The sequence below is a fragment of the Oryzias melastigma genome, linkage group LG8, assembly GCF_002922805.2.
Source record: "Oryzias melastigma strain HK-1 linkage group LG8, ASM292280v2, whole genome shotgun sequence".
NCBI classification, from domain to species: domain Eukaryota; kingdom Metazoa; phylum Chordata; class Actinopteri; order Beloniformes; family Adrianichthyidae; genus Oryzias; species Oryzias melastigma.
The window spans coordinates 16698792-16717552 of NC_050519.1; the positions used below are offsets into that span (position 1 = coordinate 16698792).

Below are 18761 nucleotides of genomic sequence, written 5' to 3' on the forward strand. Positions count from 1 at the left end.
TTTTTTTTTTTTTTTTTTTTTTTTGTTTCTGTCTGTCTCTCTTGCATTTTCTTGGAAATGCACCAGTTCAATCAGAACGTCAGTATTTGCATACAAGTAAATCGAGATTTTGCTAAAAATCTTTGATTCTACTTGCAAAAACTTCCTGCAGCCGTTTTTACCGTTAATTTAAATCTTGGAGATGCACAATCAAAACCCGTGTTGACGTGCAACTTGCTGCACATGTGCATGAGCTCGTGTGTGAAAGTGCAGGGTACGCTCCCTGACCTCCATTATTTTCTCAGCAGCGGCTGAGACTGTGAGCGGTTTACCAGAATATTGTCAGCCAGCAGGTGCGACACACACATACAGATACTAGCTTGTGGTTTTCGCCTGACTGCACGCACACGGCACAAACCTGTGCAGGCACATCCACCCTTCGGCTGTGATGAGGCAGACATTGTTTCTACCTTGCTGGCACATCTGTAGGAGATGACACTTGAGGTGTCATGTGTGTTTTCTGGTAAATGTTAATGAAAAACATAACCAAAGTAGAAATCTCTGTGAAAAAAATCAAGTTTTTAACATTTGAAGTGTCTAAAATTTGTTTATATTCCACTTGTTTTTTCCAGGTAAGAATGAAATGGGAAAAGTTAGGCCTGTAAACCTGTAGGAGGTGTAGTTGGAGTCTTATTTTTTTAGCCTCCAGTTTCCCTTAACTTTTGAGGGTGAAGTTCATATTCATCCTCTGTGAAATATCTGCTGCCGATTCAAACTTTATTTGTACATTAGAGTTCATGTAGGAACTATTAAAATATGATATATATATTTTTCTTTAACCCATATCTGTCATAGCAGAAACGTAAAAGGTGGAGGTCAAATTTATCCTCATCTGACTTTTAAGGTGTGACAGATAAATAATTAAAAAAACTGTTACTAAAACATGTATTTTCTAAGCATAATAATACAAGTGAATCCATTGTTTGAGCAACTTTATTAACAACATCCTGGTTAGACAGGTAATTACTGAATGTTATTATGATGGCGTGTGAGAGCAACAATAAATCCTTTATTAGTAAAGACTGCTGATTTTTGTTTGTTAAATGCAGCTTTCTTTTATTTTGAAGTCAAAGGTTTTTCTTCCGTTTCCTCTCTGTCTATTTTCTCCCAAATAAAACTTGCTAAATGTGTTTTTTTTTTTTGTTCTTTTCTTGGGGGGTTTCAATTAAGCAGTCGGAGCAGCCGCTTTAAAAAAAGCGGATGTATTTTCTTTACATGACCGAGTGACTAACATCAAGAATGAGTTTGATGGGGTGGAGAGAACCCCATAGTTTTTCAAAATGTTAAAGCAAAATGTTCCTGAATAGTTAAGTTTTCTTAATATGCTTTAGAGCAGGGCTCTCAAACTTGCAGTGATTTCATTTGATCTAAATCGGCTAAAGCAGGTCTCCATTACCATAAACATGTATGTGCACGCTTTTATTTTTCGGAACATAAACCCCTTACAGCCAGTTCAACAAATGTGTCAGCCTCAGGTAACACTTGTGCTTCATCCTCATTTCAGCCTCAAGCACAAGAAACTCATGATAGGTTGACCTCAATTTATTGATGACTCTGCTACAACCGCTGACTTTACAGCTGATAACCAAAAGCTAGATCAGTGTTTTATGCTTCAAATGTTTGCTGGTAAGTTGTTAAAGAGAAACTGAGTAAACAAATGAAGGTTTGTGATTTTTGAGCAGCCATTTTAACAATATTAATTAGTTTAGCTTTGATCATTTTACTTTCAACAGTTTTACTCTGCATTTTTAGATGTTTTCTTTATTGCATCAGGATATTTTATTTATAACATAAATAAGAACTTAATCAGAGGTCGCATCAGTAATAGCATTGTATTCTGTTTTACTGGAAGTCACGTTGACATCATTCTTCACGATCTGAGTGTGGACCAGCTGTTTCCTGTGGGGTTGTGTTTGTGCAGATTGTCAGATACAATAATGGAAAGGGTTCTGGTGGATCTTTTTTTTTTCACTGAAAAGACCTCAAGAGTTGTGGTCGTTTGTGTTGTGCGTGTGTGTGTGTGTAAATGAATGTGTGTTTATTTGTCTTGTTCTGGGAAAAAATGTGTTTTAAGGAAGTGATTAATTTTATAACCTCTTTAGTAAACTGATAAATGTGATAACGTAGAAAGAATTTACGGTAAATGCTATTTTTTGTCATAAATAAATGTTACACACACACACGTATACATACACACACACAATATATATATAAAAATTTAGGAGGTGAGTTCTTGTACATATCCTCTTTACTTTTATTTCCTGGCAGTGGGACTTCCATTTTAATGAATGACCTCATGTTTTTCTGTTCCAACTTTTTTTTTTTACTCAAATGTAGAGATGACACTTTAGCTGGGTTCTTAAGATATTTATTTAGAAATAGGGCTGAATATTCAAAACTATTTTTGTCATCCTTATGCCTGGTTCACACCGAACACAGATGTGGTGCGGGATGGAGGCCACTTCCATCCAGCACCCTTGTTAACCTATGATGTAGTTCACACCAGACGCGAAGCCCCGGGGTTCTCCGCGGCCGGCTTGCTTTGGCATCTGGTCTGTTTTTTGCGTGAACAGCGAGTGATCCGCATAAATTCTGGCAAGAAGTTGCGGCAAGACACAAGAGAAATTTGGGTCAATTTTCAAAATATCGCCAATTTTTCACAATAAAATACAGCGATTGACAAATCATGCATCATCATATTTTTGTATCTACACAGACTGTAGAGATGAAAATAAAAAAAACAACACACAAAAACAGACGCACACAGGCACTGAGACTTACACACACAGATCAACATAGTAGGCCGACTACAGAGCGGTAGGGTGTGGTTTTGGGTGTCTGATGGAAATAAAAAAAGCTCTACATAACCACAGTTGAGCAGAAAGGCCTGTTGACTGTGGAAAAATAGTTGTCTGGTGTGAACTGTAGGTTAAGTGGATACCGCGCACACACTGTTTCGCAACGCTTCCGCGTCCAATGTGAACCAGGCGTCAGCTTAAGACATTGACAGTAAATGAGAACTGGACTGAGTGACCCTCCCCCCTTGGCGTTTCAAACAGAAACTGGTTCCAAGAAGTCAAAATCCCATAGACTTTTATTGAGAAATAAACAGCTATTACTCAATGTATTTATCAGAATTTCCATTCTTCTTCTGCTCCCTTTATTTAACACGTTCTTGATAAACCTATTATTTTATTTTCTTTTTTTCAGATGTTTTCTTTATTGCAAGTTATCTCAGTTATAGACTGGCCAATCAGATGGCTTAATAAACATATGTGGTGCCTGTTGGTCTCCACCTCAAACGTTTTTCTGACAGATTTTGTGTAGCGCTGTTTCAAGTGGTGGGGGTGTGGTCTCCAACGAGCTCACTCCTGATTGGTGAGAGTGGTTGCCAAAGAAATTTTGCCTCAGACTGATGACTTCTGGTTCCAACATGGCAAAAAATGATGACTAAATTGACAAAATTTTTGTTGGAACATGAGTGTGACGTCATACTCACTCAGTCCAGTGCTCATATACAGTCAGTGGTTTCAAACATGAAGTGATGTTGTCTCACTCTCCTTCTCGTCTCCTCTTCCTCTCACCTTGCAGGGCGGAGCAGCTGGGGTGCTTCGGTTCATTAAACCCCCCGAGTCTCTGGAGCGCTCGCTTGAGCTGTCGCGCAGCCGTGGCCGCAAGAGAACGCAGAAAAGACCCAATTATAAAAACCTGGGGGAAGAGGAGGACGACGACAGAGCAGGGGGTGGTGGCAGCGGCGGCGGCGGGGGAGGAGGAGGAGGGCTAGAAGAGAGCTGGGATGATGATGGCTGCAGAGGAGAGAGGGAGAAGGGAAAAGGTACAGAGGGAATAGGAGGCGGAGCATGTGGGAGTTCTAAGGGAAGCAGAGCGAGTGGGGAGATGGCGGAAGGTGAGTGTGTGTCTCGCAGGATGCAGCAGTGCAGGACTGTGTGTGTTGTTCTGTTGTCCCATCCGTCAGACCTGTAGGGCTTCATGCAACCTCATTTATGAACAGACGACACGGCACAAATGAAAGAAACTCATGCTTTATTGCTTTTTATTTTAAGACTTTACAAAGTCATGAAAACCCTGTAAGACCCTCTCCGATCATCTTTCGATCTATTTTATAAATGTTTCCAGTAATCTTTTAGTTATGATTATGCTGTTTTCAGCCAAAATCCAAAAACCTATTAGAGCGGCAGGAGTTCTTTAGAAATTCCACCTGCGAGTTGTAGGCAGGACCATTAGTATGGAGCAACCCCATCCCCTTTTCCCCTCCCCATTACTGAGAGCTCTCTGTTTACACACACTCTTGCTACACTGCAAAAACTGAATCTTAGGAAAGTACAAAGACCCTTGTTTTATAATAATTGTTTTATTTTTTATTTTTTTGGAAGAAAAATAATCTTATCAAGAAAGTTTTTCAATGACGATGATGGAGTTTTAGGTCCAGTTTACATACAAAAAAAATCCTTAATTACAACTTTTACGAGACAATTTACGAGAAAAAAGCTGTAACTGTTAAATTACAAGAATAAAGTTGCATATTTATGACTTAAAAAGTCATACGCTAAACTTATAACTTTTTTTCTCGTAAATTTGTGTTTTAAAGTCGTACATTTCCTACTTCAAATCTTGTGAATTTACAAGAACAAAAGGCATGAATTAATGAGAAAAAAATCAAAGTTATGTTTATTAGAGCTGTGCTCAAAGACGAAAGACGTGAAGCATCTTGTGAAGCTTTATTTCTGAATCGGTGTCAAAAACAAAGAAATTCTGAATCTTTTGGTGACTCAGAATCAAATTATTATCAGTGAAGCTGACTTTACAGGGTGTGGTGTCTGTAATGCAGAGTTTCATTTGTAAAATAATTTCAATTCACAGAAATTTGTCACCTTACGTCATGATCTGTCGTGCGCAGAAGAAACAGTAAAGGAGAGTGAAAACAGTGTTGCATACGTCCCTTTCTCCAAAAGAAATATCCCGTTTCAACAAAAAACAACAAAAAGGAATGAAAATAGTCTGTTAGATTAGCACAAAAACAGTGAAATTTCATAAAACTAGGCCTCTTCAGACTGAGGCGCCATGCAGATTTGGAGGAGATCTCGTCTTTCGTGGAGGAAGAAATAACTGGAAGTGGACAGCTGCGGGATATTGATGACTTCATCAACGAAGAAAACATTAATAAGCTGTAAATCAAAAAGAAGAAGCTTTCAAACATTTGTAAAGGTTTAAATATTCACATTACCTATTGAAATCCAAGACGCTTTGACAGTTTAGTCAGTCTGCTGATGCACACGGTGTTCACTCGCTGGACTTTAGGCTCACTTCAACTTTAATCTTGTAAACTCACAAGAAAAAAACTAGTAAACTTATGATATTTTTATTTTCTTTATTTTATTCCATAGGAACAAATCTAAAAAATAAACATAGTAATACGCAAGTAGCATCTCGTAATATATATTTTTTGATGGCCCTAATACTTTATTGCAAATAATAAAATCTCCTTTGTTTAGCCCATAAGAACCCATGATGACATCAGTGTAACAGAAAAATATCAGAAAGAAATTCTCTTCTCCTCTTGGTTTGTGGTGTATTCCACATAATTACCGGTAATCTTTTTAGGAAAATGCGTCTTTATGGTGAAAATAATTTTTTTTCCAAAATAAGAATTCTTGGGAAAAACATTTTTCTTACTCCATTGGAAGTTTTCTTTTCTTTTACCGGTACTTATCTAAAGAAAATCTGCCAACGGGGAAGAATTTTTGACTGGCCCTTTTTTTTGCAGTGTAGCTTACAGCTCCAATCTTGTAGAGATTTGAGCCAAATGCCAGCTCAGGCGAGGAAAACAAAGACCGTACGAGGATCTGTTTGTTTACATGTGGATGCGTCCATGTGGAGCAGAGCAGGGAGTTTGTGGCTCGCCCTGTGTATGTTCTACCTCACAAATATGCTCTTTTTTCAAACTGCATTTTTATTCACCAATGATTTAAATGCTCAAAAACACAATTTTGAGCTTAATTTTCTTTACATAGATCTTCCATTATGAGAGAACGGCCACAAGAACATGTTAAAAACACCAAAAACTGAATTTCTATCGGAGTGGGTCTTTAAGGACAGCAGAAAAATCTTGATTCATTTAATGTTAATCCCAGTCTCCTTCAGCGAACTTCCATGTTCACAACCATTCATCCTGTGCTCCTCACCTCTCCGCTTGTCTCTCACTCGTGCTACTCCTGTGTGTGTTTCCATCTGTTTTTAGTCTATCACATGCACCTGGAATGTTTCCTTAGCGGGTTTCTTTTTCGTTTGGTTATTTTTCTTGTGAAGGAGGTGATTTTATCTGATGTGTCGTGACCTGTAGGAACAGAATTAGTTTCATAATGAGAAGTGGACCACGTGGGGGGGATAGGAAAACCACCCACAGCATAAAAATAGCCATAAAAAACTTTTGCTTTGACTGTTCTTTCTTTGACATAAGAAAATGTCCCTCTAATTTAATATATATATATATTTTTTTTTTTTCATTTTAAAGTCTCACTTCGATCACTTTTTGATCTATTATTGTAAAAGTGTTCTCAGTGCTCTTTTAATTACAGTTATGCATTTTTAAGCCAAAATAAATAAATATATATATATATTTTAAAGACAGTTTCAGTAGTTCATTAGAAATTAATCTCTGAATTTGTAGGGAGAACCGTTTGCACAGAGCAACCCCGCTCCCCCCTCCCGTCACCCATAACTTAGAGCTATCAGTGTAAGCGGAAAAGGGAGCTTGTGGCCCGCAAAACGTATTTTCTACATCACAAATAAAATCTTTTTCAAACTGTATTTTTTGTCTGCTTCTGATTCACAACAATTGGAAAAAAGCAATACTCAGAAATGCAATTTTAAGCTTCATTTTCTTATTATCTGTCCTCCAAACACCAAAAACACAATTTTAATCGAAGTGGGTCTTTAAAACCAGATGATAATCCCCTCACACCTTTTAATAAAAGTTCTTAGATTTGGGTTGTGACTGGGTTACAAATGTTTGCACACATGTGGATCAGAGCAACGCAACACAGTTTTGCTGTGTGTTCACAGAAATTGAGATGGTTGTGATGGAGAAGTGCAAAGTTTCTGATCTGGCTGAGCAGAACATCACGGATGAAGAAAAGACCGCTGCTGCCACTCGCACACAAACGCAGAGGAGCAGGTGCGTCCACGCTCCCTTCACGACTGAAAAGAATCACGGGATCGATGTCCGTGGACTCATTTTTCTCTCTGTCTGCAGACCGTTTCTAGACATGGTCTACAGCGCCCTAGAGTGCACCGATGACGACTACCAGGCTCTGTTTGTCCTCTGCTTGCTTTACGCCATCTCACACAGCACAGGTTAGCCTTCGTCAGTTTTCGTTCAGTTGTTCTTCAGTCCAGAACGGGTGGAAGGACCATACATTCCCTTTATTCAACTTTAATTTGTTGTTTCAAAGGAGCTCTCTTGTTTGCAGGGATAAACCGGGATCTTCTGGAGCGTCTGCAGCTGCCAGTTCCAGACCAGGAGAGGAGCTCATACAGCCTGGTGCTCGTGGAAAGACTGATCCGAATCATGAGCCAAGCAGCTCAGCCGGGTAAGAGGGATCTTCATGGAGCTCTCTTTGTCGTCTATAGAGTAATTTCACAGAACCCACCTGGGTCTGAATGAACAAGGTCTGTTTTAGTGCGCTTCACACCATGTTTATTTGGAAAAGGCCAGAAGTTTTGCAACTAACAGTTGGCTCGGATGACTCCCAGTTATCTGATTTTTCTCCCTACTCAGTGAGTTGGGAGAAAAAAGGGACAATTTTCATGAAGAAAGCAGGCCAGTCCTGCTAGTCGCCTTACTGTGATGTTGCGAAAGTGTCTTTATCTCCTCATCTCATCAAGTTTATCTAAGAGACACTTTATGACCTGCAGCTGAGTTCCCATCGGAGGTTAGTCAGCATGTTAGCTTGTTAGGATGGATTTCAGGAGTCTTTCTAGGCCAATGAACTTCGGTTTAGAGGGAAAGTGCTCATATTAACCCTCCGGTCGTGTTCATCTTACCCCCCTTACTGTAGAGGGGTGTATGCGATGATTTCTTTGTTATAAATAAATATGGTCTGGATATCCATTTATTTCCTATGGTGGTCACTTTTGACCAAAGCGGTAAAAAAGTTGAGTAAAACAGTCAAAATTCAATAAAATAAGTTATTATCACTTTGATATGTTTAAGTGCATAGTAGGAACGATATCATGAAGCTTTGAGCCAATCAGATGAAAGACACAATATTTGAGTGTTTTTAAGTTGTAAATCAGATTTCACCGGAACAGGACTGAAGAAAGCTCTTTAGATTCCAGATATTTTTGCCTTTCTTATCTTGACTGGAGAAAGGTAGTTTTTTCTCTCTCCTGCCCCAGATAGAGGAGTGTACATATCCCCTCTTGTTAACAAGTGAGGGAGGATGTGAACGTGAGTTTGACGGGCGGATTGGAGCGGCGTCCACTGGTGTGGTCGATTCGTTGTGATGAAGAGAGAGCTGAGCCAGAAAGCAAAGCGTTTAATTTTCCAGCCGATTTTCGTTCTAGTACTCACTTGTAGTCATGAGCTCTGGATCATGAACGTGGTCCCAGATACAATCAGCTGAAACAAGCTTCCCTCGTAGGATGGCTGGGTGCTTCCTCATGCTGCATTCACACCCGGGCCGCCGAGTTTCAATGTTGAGTCAATGTACCGAAGCGATCTGAGGTTGTTCGGCGTTGGGCATGGTGCAGGGAACGGCTTAATCAAAGGGTAGGAAACAAAATCAAATATGGCCGCTCTATGCAGGGATTTTCCTCTTCAACTTCCATTCAGTTTCTCAACTTGATGGAACTGCAGGGTTGCCAGAGACTGTCCCGGTTACTGTTGGGCGAAGGTAGGATATGCCTTGGACAGGTTGCCAGCCTTTCATGGAGCTGGAGCGTTAGCGCCGACTATGCTAGCCAGCCGCCCGGTGGACAGCGTAGCTAGCGAGTTCTGTTGCCTGGGTTCCGGCAGAGTTAGCGACTGAACGTGGCAACAAATGAAGTCCAGAAAAACTTTGGGGGTTTCTTCATGGTCGGGGCATCAAGTTGTCAAAAACATTTTAGGGCAGGCGTTGAGTATTATATTTAATGGGCAGCAGAGGGAAATTTGGTGCGCAAATCGCATCCAGAGTGAATGCAACTTTAGAGATGGGTTGAGACGCTTGGACACCACTCAGATCTCGGAGTAGAACCACTGCTCCTCTAAAACTGAGAGGCACCGGTTGAGGTGGCTCAGGCATCTGGTCCGGATGCCTCCTGGGGGATGTCCCTCTGGGAGGAGGCGTCGGACACGCTGAAGAGACTACATCTCTTGGCTGGTCTAGGGACACCTCTGGATCCTCCCAGAAGAGCTGGAGGAAATGACCAGGGAGAGGGAAGTCCGAGGGTCTTTGTTTAAACTTCTGCCCCCGTGACCCGATCCCGGATGACTGGAAAAATATGGATTTCCTGACTAAAAATGGACAGTGGGAAAATAATGTTATCAGTATTTTTATGAACTGCACCAAGTTGATCACATTCACACCAGAACACAAATGTTAGCAAAACTTGAAAGTTAATTTTTGACACTTTTGTTTAATATATAAAAAACTCGTATGTTTTTGCAGAATTAATCAACCTCTCAGCTTTATCTTCTACAAGTTTGGATTTCTGAGGTTGTTTATTTTTTGTCTTGTAGATGGTAAAGTGCGCCTAGCCACCCTTGAGCTGAGCTGCCTCTTGCTAAAGCAGTCTGTGCTTTCTGGAAACCACTGCATCATCAAGGATGTCCATCTGGCCTGTCTGGAGGTACATCACCCACTAATGCACCTTTCACGCTTTCCGTCAACGCCACAGTATCACACAGATCTGTCCGTTTCCCAGCACAAAGATTTCCAGAGAAGATAGAGCAGAGAGAGCAGCACCAGTGCAGTTGAACGTCCTCTTTCCATGTTAATAACTCACTTCCTCAGAATCGGCAGCTGGAGGATTTGTCAGAAACAGACATGTTGTGGTTTTAGGAGTTTCTCCTTAAAACGTGGTTTCTCATATCAGTTTAATACATCCCATCAAATGTTTTCCTCGATTATTTCTTTTTTTTTCTTTTGCACTTGAGCTTAAACCTGTCTTTTTTGTTTTTTCAGGAAATATAGTCTCTTTTTTGTCATTTAAGTATAAAATGTATAAAGTTTTGCAACTTTTAAAACTATTAGAGATTTACAAGCATTTTATTCACTTTTTTAAAGACTTAAAAAGTTTTAATTTACTGCTGTTAATATAATAAATTAGAAAAATCAATTTTAGACACATTTTGTGTTTATTTTTTGTTATCTCAATAAAAAGTTCAGTAAAATCACACAAACACTGATGTCTATTTTTGTTTCTGTTTCCAGGGAGCCAGAGAAGAGAGTCTGCATTTATTGCGAAGTTTCTACAGGGTGAGTTTTTGTAAATGCCTCGTAATAAAGAAAAGAAGAACAGCTGGAAGATGAAATAACTTGCACGTTGACTAATACAAAATTTGATTGCAAAATACTTTGTTTTCCTCCAATGCTTAATAGTGTTGCACAATCTGATTCCAGTTAACCACAGAGTGAAGTTTAGGAAAGACCTAAGTGCAAAAATATTACTTCTCAAATATATATGTGTGTATATATATATATTTATTTTCGTTACATCTAGTTTCCTTTGAAAGCACAAATGAAACCCTGAAATTAGTCAAAATTTTCTCTTAAGACTAGCAGATTAAAATAAATTCCCCCAGACTTTCATACGGACCAATTTTAAATGTCTTGTGGTTTTTAAAGATGTGGTTTTGCTTTTTATCTTTTGTCATAATCGTTAAGATCTATATTAATTAATTTGCCATATTATTTTTCTACACGTTTACCCATACGTCGAGAACTCAATACGAATGTAATTTCAGGAAGTAACTGAAAGCTAAACACCATCAAGCCGAAACGTATGGAATCAGCCTTTATTCTATTAAGTCAATAATTGACTGAAAAAAAAAAAAAAAAAAATTGTGCTTCAATAAAAATAATAAAATAGTTGCTGGTTTGAATTCTCAGTGGTCATGTGTGTTCAGCTGTAAAAAAAATAGTTTTTGTGAGTGATCTGTATCTTTCTTACTTTGAAATCTGTTTTTGGAACAGCAGTACAAAATCGCCTTCGACATTGGCTGTATTTTATTGAGGAAAAACTGTGTTTTACTACAATTTCTATTATTTATTTATTTAGTTTTTTAAGTTAAGCTATGTGTTTTCATTGAAAGTTATTGAAAATGTGCATTAAACTTTTTTTTTTTAATAAAATACATATAAGTATAGCAAAATAAAAAAAACATCTGTAAAGTCACATAGGTGAGGTTGTGTAAAAGAAAATGATACCAAATGGCAGAAATTAACAGATTTTATGTAAAATATTCAATTTAAACCCAAAAAACAGTTAAATATTATCTGCAATGCTAAGGGGTTAAAAGTATAAGCTGAATACTAAAAGGGTTTTCTCCTGTTGTTGCCTCTTCTTATGGACAGAAGGATCAAAAACTTGTATTGAAGTTTGAAGTTTGGAAATGTAAATGAAAATGTCTCCTAAAACTATAAAAGAGGAATTAGGAAAATCCTGGTGATTCAACGTTGGTTTCTGTTGAAAGCAGACATGTGGTGGTTTTGATCCAGTTTCTCTTTAAAATGTGGTCAAGCCTTTCCAGTTTGTCATGTTAAACGTCTCATATTTCCTTCCAATTCTTTTTTCTTTTTCTCTCTTTCCATTTAAGCTTAAACCTATTTAGCTTTTACTTCCTTGTCCTTATGGAAGATGTATTCTCCCTTTTTGTCATTTTACTATGAAACTTCCAGAAAGAACTTTATAAAACTACAGTTTTGCATTAATGTTTAAATTTAAAAAACCTTTGTCTCAATCTGTTTGGGAGTTACTGTTGAAATATTTTTTTTTCTGTTTCAAGAGATTTTTTTTTTGTTTGAAAAAAATCTTTATATATTTTTTTTCTTTATTTACATTATTCCCTTTATTTTTGTCTTTTAACTTAAGAGGAATAATGGTTTGCTCTTACTTTATATAGAAGTTATGTATGTTCATCCGAACCCTGCTGTGTGAAAATGTTTAGGCTTTTTAAAACATTCATATTTATTTAAAAGGTTAGCATAAACTCTTTGTAGTGAGGTTATTTTGAGCAAGTTACTGTTTGAGTGAACATAAAACAAAATAATTTGCTTGAGTGTGGATTTTAGTTTTTTTTTTCATGATAAAAGCAGTGTTTAAGCAGTTCAGATTAAATGTTTTCTTTTTTTGTAAATTAAATAAAGAAAAAAAATATATCCAAAAGGGAAAAACGGGATTTCACAATAAAGGCCAAAACAAATTGTGGAAGCTGTTAACGGTTAAAACTTTTTTGTTTGAAAAAAAAAAGGGGGGTTAAAAAGAAAATTAGAATCAGAAAATTAGAATAGTTTTCTTCCGTAACTGCAGAGGAGTTGAAAAGCTGCTTCTTTTAATCTAAAGTAAAATAAATAAATATAAACTGCAAAGGGTTTTTGCTGAGTTATTGGACCAGATGCTAAGGTAGCTGTAGTTATTTAGGATCGATGCAGCCCTACTTTCTAATGAAATTTTAGGCAAAGCAAAATCATTCCACAGAGTTAACTGTTAAAGTAAACATGTATTTGTATGGAACCTTTAAATCACAAAGGGCTTCACAATAGTAAAAGGACAAAATTGGCTTGAAGACCTCAGGAACTGGACTGAAGAGTAGGTGGTTAAAAAGGTTAGCAAAGTAAGTCTGTGCAAGGCTCTGGAAACTAGGAAGTAAAATGTTATAATCCACTCTAAGTCGAACTGTTAAAAGCCTTGCTTCATAGTTTTGAATGAGTTGCAGATGTTTTAAAGAGCTTTTGTTAGAACTGGTTAAAAGTTAATTATAGGATAAACGTGACAAAATAATAGCATGGAGATGCTTTTTCCTTATGCCATGTTCCTCAGAAAGTACAGGCAATTATTACAAGTTATATAATGTGTCCTTCCAAAGATAGAGATTTCTCAAACAGCAGTCCAAGGTTCCTGACACTTGACTGGACAGAGACGATGGAAGGGATTTTGTTGTCTGGTGAAAAAGTCACTGTCTCTGTCTTATAAATGTTTATTTAATAAACATGATTGAATGGTTGTTAAACAATCTAATAAATTGGTCAAGATAACAAAGTCTGCTTCAGAGAAGGAGCAATAAAACTGAATGTCATCTACATACAGATGGTAGGAAATGGGGCCCAGAACTGAACCCTGTGGAACACCACAAGATGTGTTTTTTTTTTCCATTTTAGAGGTTATTGAGCCTACAACGATGTTAAAAGTTCTTCCACTGAGAAAGAAAAAAACATTAAAAAGACCCAGAAAGATCATGATTATCTCGAAGATGTGCAATCACAACAGTATCAAATGCAGGTTTTAGGTCAAGAATCACCAAGACAGTGAACTGGTCAGAACCTGACGCCATAAGCACATTCAATTCAATTCAGTTTAATTTTATTTATATGGCACAATATCACAAAGAAAAATTGCCTCATTGGGCTTCATGCCGGTCATCATCATCATAGATCTTTAATAAAGCTGATGAGTGGGATCATTTTTCGTAAAATTTGTCTTTAATTAGTAGCATTGGGATTTCAAGCTAGCATCTGTAAGCTCGCATCGAAGATGCCAGCTTTTTCTGTTTTCAATAGGTCTTCCTTAAAAAAGAAAATCTTTTTTATTAACACTTTTTATGTTTATATATTATTGTTGCTTCTGTAAAATCTCAAAACATCCCAGGCATTCATGATAAAGTATTAAGTTATTAAAATTTTGAGAATTATTAAAAGGCAAATGAGCAGGATTGAGCGCGTTCACAAATTCTGTTGCGGAAAAGTAATGAGTCTGTCTGCGTTTTCCGAGCTTTGGACTGTTTGTTACAAATCTGCAAATGTTCCTATTAGACCCCAGTTTATATCCACCCACATTCTTACCAGTGTTTTTTTGTTCTGTTCTCACAGGGGGAGGAAATCTTTCTAGACATGTTTGAGGATGAATACAGAAGCATGACGGTTGGTGGACTTTACTTTTTAGATTCAGTTTTTGTCACAATTAAGCTGGCACGTATTTGTGAGCTGTCAAAGCAATAAAAACTGCTCCAGGTGTTAATTCTTGGTGTGTTTTGTTGCAGAGTAAACCCCTGAATGTGGAGTATCTCATGATGGACGCCTCCATCCTGCTGCCACCCACGGGCACCCCTCTGACCGGCATCGACTTTGTAAAGAGACTGCCCTGTGGGGATGTGGAGAAGACGCGCAGGGTGTGTGAACATACACACATGTGCAACAAACGAATAAAAAAAGACAGATTACTAAGATAAATTTTAATTGGCTGTAATTGGCTGGATGTATGCATTTGAATGAGGTTTCTACTCTCCTCTCACAGGCGATTCGTGTGTTCTTCATGTTGAGGGCTTTGTCGCTTCACCTTCAGGAAGAGCCAGAGACCCAACTTCCTCTGACCCGACCGGCAGACCTCATCAAGACGGATGATGTTTTGGACCTCAGTAAGACGCACAATCACAGTAGTAATGAGTAAACCCTTATTGGTGGATAGAGGCCATCTGTTGATGAGAAATGGTCAAACTTGTACAGAGCTCACAGGTGACCCACACGAAAAAGTAAGATATACAACAGGCCTGCTCAGGCCTCCTGAACTTTGTGATATTTTCTTATATTCATCTCAACAATATTATAAAAGTTACCCTATTGTTATTCTTTTTTTATTTTCTTCCTCAAGGGGTTAATGGTGAACAGTGAGCCTTCAAACTGGGCCACAGAGACAAAGAAACACAGCAGAAGCGGCTGTCATACAGACACCGCTCTCAGCAGAATTACTTAATAGATAGATAGATAGAATGTATCCTGGACACATAGTCCAATCAATAAAACTACATTAAAACAGCACAATTTCAAAAAATACACAAGGTAAGAACAATATACAAAAAATTAAAATAATCAACAAATTAAAAATAAAAATGTCACAAATACACAAGTTAAGAACAGTATACAAAAAATGATAAAAGTTTATAAAAAATATTAATTACATAATGATTGCACAGACCCAGAAATGGAGAGGTGGTTACTGATGTTTTTGTAGAACAATAATTAAACCTGATCTCTCAACACCATCAGTGTATTCCAAGTATTGGAAGTAACATCCACACAGACACTGCTCCATGTAGTGATCAGGCTAAAAACAGCTGGTAGGGAACACATTTTTGGACAGGTGGCAAGCAGTAAATACGCAGCGAAGGAGAAGCGCCTGACTCAAATTTGACGCGCAAATCGTGTTTGACAAAAAAAAATCCGGTTAAGGCTGACAATGTATTAAACTGTACAGAACACTGAAACAAGTTTTGAAATAAAATGCAGCTGTAGGACAACAGAATTTCTCAGAAACCCTTTTTGTTCAAAATGTCTGCTAGACATTGACCTTCAAACTTCATCTCCTTTAACAATTTTCCCTTTTAAACTTAAGCAATGGTTGGAAAAGTGTTCGACTTCACCTTATTTCTTAATAAATTCTAAGAATCTCTCCGATTCGCAGCATCTGTGACAAATGTGGGCAGGCATGGCCTTTGAATGTTATCTTTTCATCTGTGTTGAGTCATTTAATTTCTGTACCTTTTGAAAAAAATAATGATGTCAAACTGCCGCATCATGGAAAGAAAAAAAAAACTGTGACACAGCAGTTTTATGTGTTATCTGCTTTTTGGATTCATATTTTCTGTCTTTTTAAAAAAATATTTTTCGGTTTGTCAAACCAAATGTTATCATCAAACCAAACCATTACATTTCAGTTCATGCACCTGTTTGAAACTCACAAAACCCCAGTCTGAAAGCTGACAGATGTGGGTCGGTGACGCTTTTATGAAACTATCAGGTGTTGCTCAACTTCCTGTAATTCCCTCTCACCTTTCAGAATAAGTTTAGTATTATCTATTTGTGTCAAGGTGAACAGAAAAAGACTTTTCCTCTGTTGGCTTAACTTGTAAGTGGAGGTGTTTGAGTAAGAACAACTGCTATGAAAGGAAGGGTATTTCCTTGTGTGTGTGTGGGGGGGATTTAAACCATCAACCATGCACCCACAGCCTTCTGTTGTCTGACCGTCCGGCTGCAGCTGCCCACATTAACCTAACAGACTGGATGGCACATGCAGACTGTGTTGGTGAGGTGGTGCAGTTTTATTTCTAATATTATCAAAGTGAAAGGTCATGTATAAAAGAAAAAAGTTGTTGTAACTTGAGGGGGTTGTCATGGTTTTACAGTTGGAACAGTCTGAGGAAACGTATTGATTCAATACAACAAAACAACAAAAATGTAGGTTGTTATTAGAACGTGGCGCCCTCTGTGGAAGGTTTTCACGCTGACTTAAGCCTTTAGGAATGTAAACGTGTCTTCTTCTTTTAGCATACCTCTAAATATAACTCTCCGCTGTATCTGGTTCTCTTCTGTTTAAGATGAAACTGGGTAAGGCGTGGTTAGGAACACCAGCGACATAGTCGTAGTACTTTCTGAAAATGCAGAGTCATGTGAGCCGAACGCCTCACTCAAATCAAGCGTTACCCACATCTTTGAACAACTTCCTGAGGATTTGAGGTGTCCTTTAAAAATAAAAGTACATATGAGTGCAAATAGTTTGAAGGGGTTTTCCTGTAGTTTTTAGCTTCCTTTAAACTATTTTTTGAACCATCCCTGTTTCCTGCTTGAGCTTTAAATGTCACACTCCAGTGAACAGTGCTTTCTGTGGAAATTAGGAATTAACTGAGGGGGTGGAGAGGTTTTTTCCCACCATCTATCAGATTTCCCCTCAGTTTTTTTTTTTTTTTTATTTTATCGACACATTGACACAACAGAAACCTGAGGAGTCCCTCTCCAGCTTGTGGTACTTTTTTGCCATTTCTGCTTGAAGTTCTGGTGGACTCCTTTGATCTCTTGTAGGACCAACTGAGCATCTCACAGAAGAAAAGATGAACATCAAACAGTTCATTTTTTATTGAAGTAAAGATATTTATGTTTATCTTCACTCAAACACAAAATTGACCGACTGGGTGGCTCAGGTGGTTAAGTGTAGGACGGGCACATGGGAAATTTAAGATTTGATTCAAATGGGCACAATGAGCTGAATCCAGTTCCGGTCTGGGTCTCCCTGTGTCTGTCCCAAGCCTAGATAACATACAGGGTTGTGTCAGGAAGGACAATTCTCTGCCAAACTGAATGTGGGTGTCTGATTCGCTGTGGCGACTGCTGAGGGGATGTACCAAAAAGTGAACAAAAACAACTCAAACACATAAAAAAATCCATCCAACATTCAAAGAATCAGAAAAAAATAGCTTTTTTAATACTTAACTCTTTATTTGTGTTTTTCAACTTCAACTTAGATATAGAAAAAAACAAACAAAAACACATTTTTATTCTTAAAACTTTCCCCACAGTATTTTTATGTACAAAACAAATGTTTCTTTTTGACTATTTCCTTAGTAAAAAATAAAAAATAAACTGTTCGACATGTGGGAGCAAATCAGCATTTCTTAAGGTGGCTTTAGTTCAAAACAAAAAGTCAAGCCGACCTCCTACAATCATGCTACAGGAAGCTCATCACTGAAACTTTAGTCTAGACTGAAGAACGATTGTCTTATCAAATAGATGCTGAAGTAAGATAATGTTTCAGACTGGGGGCTGCACTGAACCCTCACAGAAAACCAGCAAAGTTTTGTCATAAGTACAATCTCATCGTATGATATATGTATGTATTTATGTGTATTTCTTGTGGTTAAAACATTGTTTAGTAGGCGTATATTAACGCTAATCGTTGACTAAACCCATTTTTGTGTCTTTTTGTTTTTAGATAACAGTGACCTGATAGCCTGCATGGTGGTCAACAAAGATGGCAGCCAAGCTCAGAGGTTCCTCGCTGTTGATGTGTACCAGATGAGTCTGGTAGAACCCGAAACCAAACGACTTGGATGGGGAGTGGTCAAGTTTGCTGGTCTTTTACAAGTACGAGACGTTTTTTTAGCTTTTGTTCCTCTTTTGTTTTGTAGTTTAAGGTTGAAAGTAAATTTATTTGCAGAACATATATTCTAATTTGTTAAAATTAATTGATGTTATCAATAGAAAATAATCAAAAGTTTAAAGACACAGCAGATAAAAGTACAAATTTCAAAGCTAGAGCATCCAAGCATCCAATTATGATAGTTTGAATGAATCAATTACTTTTTTTTTTCAGAATCTTGTCTTTGTTTAGTAAAAGTAAAGGTTCAGTAATGAAAAAATGCAGTCTCAGGTCTGCTTATAAAGGAGGGTCTACGTTTCCTGATCTTCCAGTTTTCTTTATAAATCACGCACTTGGGATTCAGAAAAATGACTTTTTTTCAGTGTGTCCTTCCTTTTTTTTAATTCCTTCTGTAGCTTTCTTCAGAACTGCAGCCGTCATATTCCACAGCACCTGGATCTGTTTTCACAGAAATAGAATTTTGAAGGATTCAGCAAACATTGTGTTCTTGGAACTTTCCAGCATAAGAGCTGAATAAGTACTAAGGCTGAAATCTACCCAGATTCTTGTATAATTATTGGATTTTTTTTTTTCAT

General features: G+C 37.7%; 1 protein-coding gene across 4 annotated transcripts in view; it reads left to right on the forward strand.

The window, feature by feature from the left end:
- Positions 1–18761, forward strand: part of clec16a (C-type lectin domain containing 16A) — a 38174-nt gene that overhangs the window by 12018 nt on the left and 7395 nt on the right. For 3 of the 4 annotated variants that reach the window (XM_024271323.2, XM_024271320.2, XM_024271321.2), the window contains 10 exons: positions 3631–3946; positions 7123–7234; positions 7313–7413; positions 7530–7649; positions 9782–9891; positions 10476–10520; positions 14130–14180; positions 14300–14428; positions 14554–14674; positions 18019–18170. In XM_024271323.2, coding sequence (XP_024127091.1) covers positions 3631–3946; positions 7123–7234; positions 7313–7413; positions 7530–7649; positions 9782–9891; positions 10476–10520; positions 14130–14180; positions 14300–14428; positions 14554–14674; positions 18019–18170 — 1257 coding nt within the window. The remainder of the gene's footprint in view (positions 1–3630; positions 3947–7122; positions 7235–7312; positions 7414–7529; positions 7650–9781; positions 9892–10475; positions 10521–14129; positions 14181–14299; positions 14429–14553; positions 14675–18018; positions 18171–18761) is intronic. The other variant, XM_024271322.2, reaches the window with a different exon arrangement.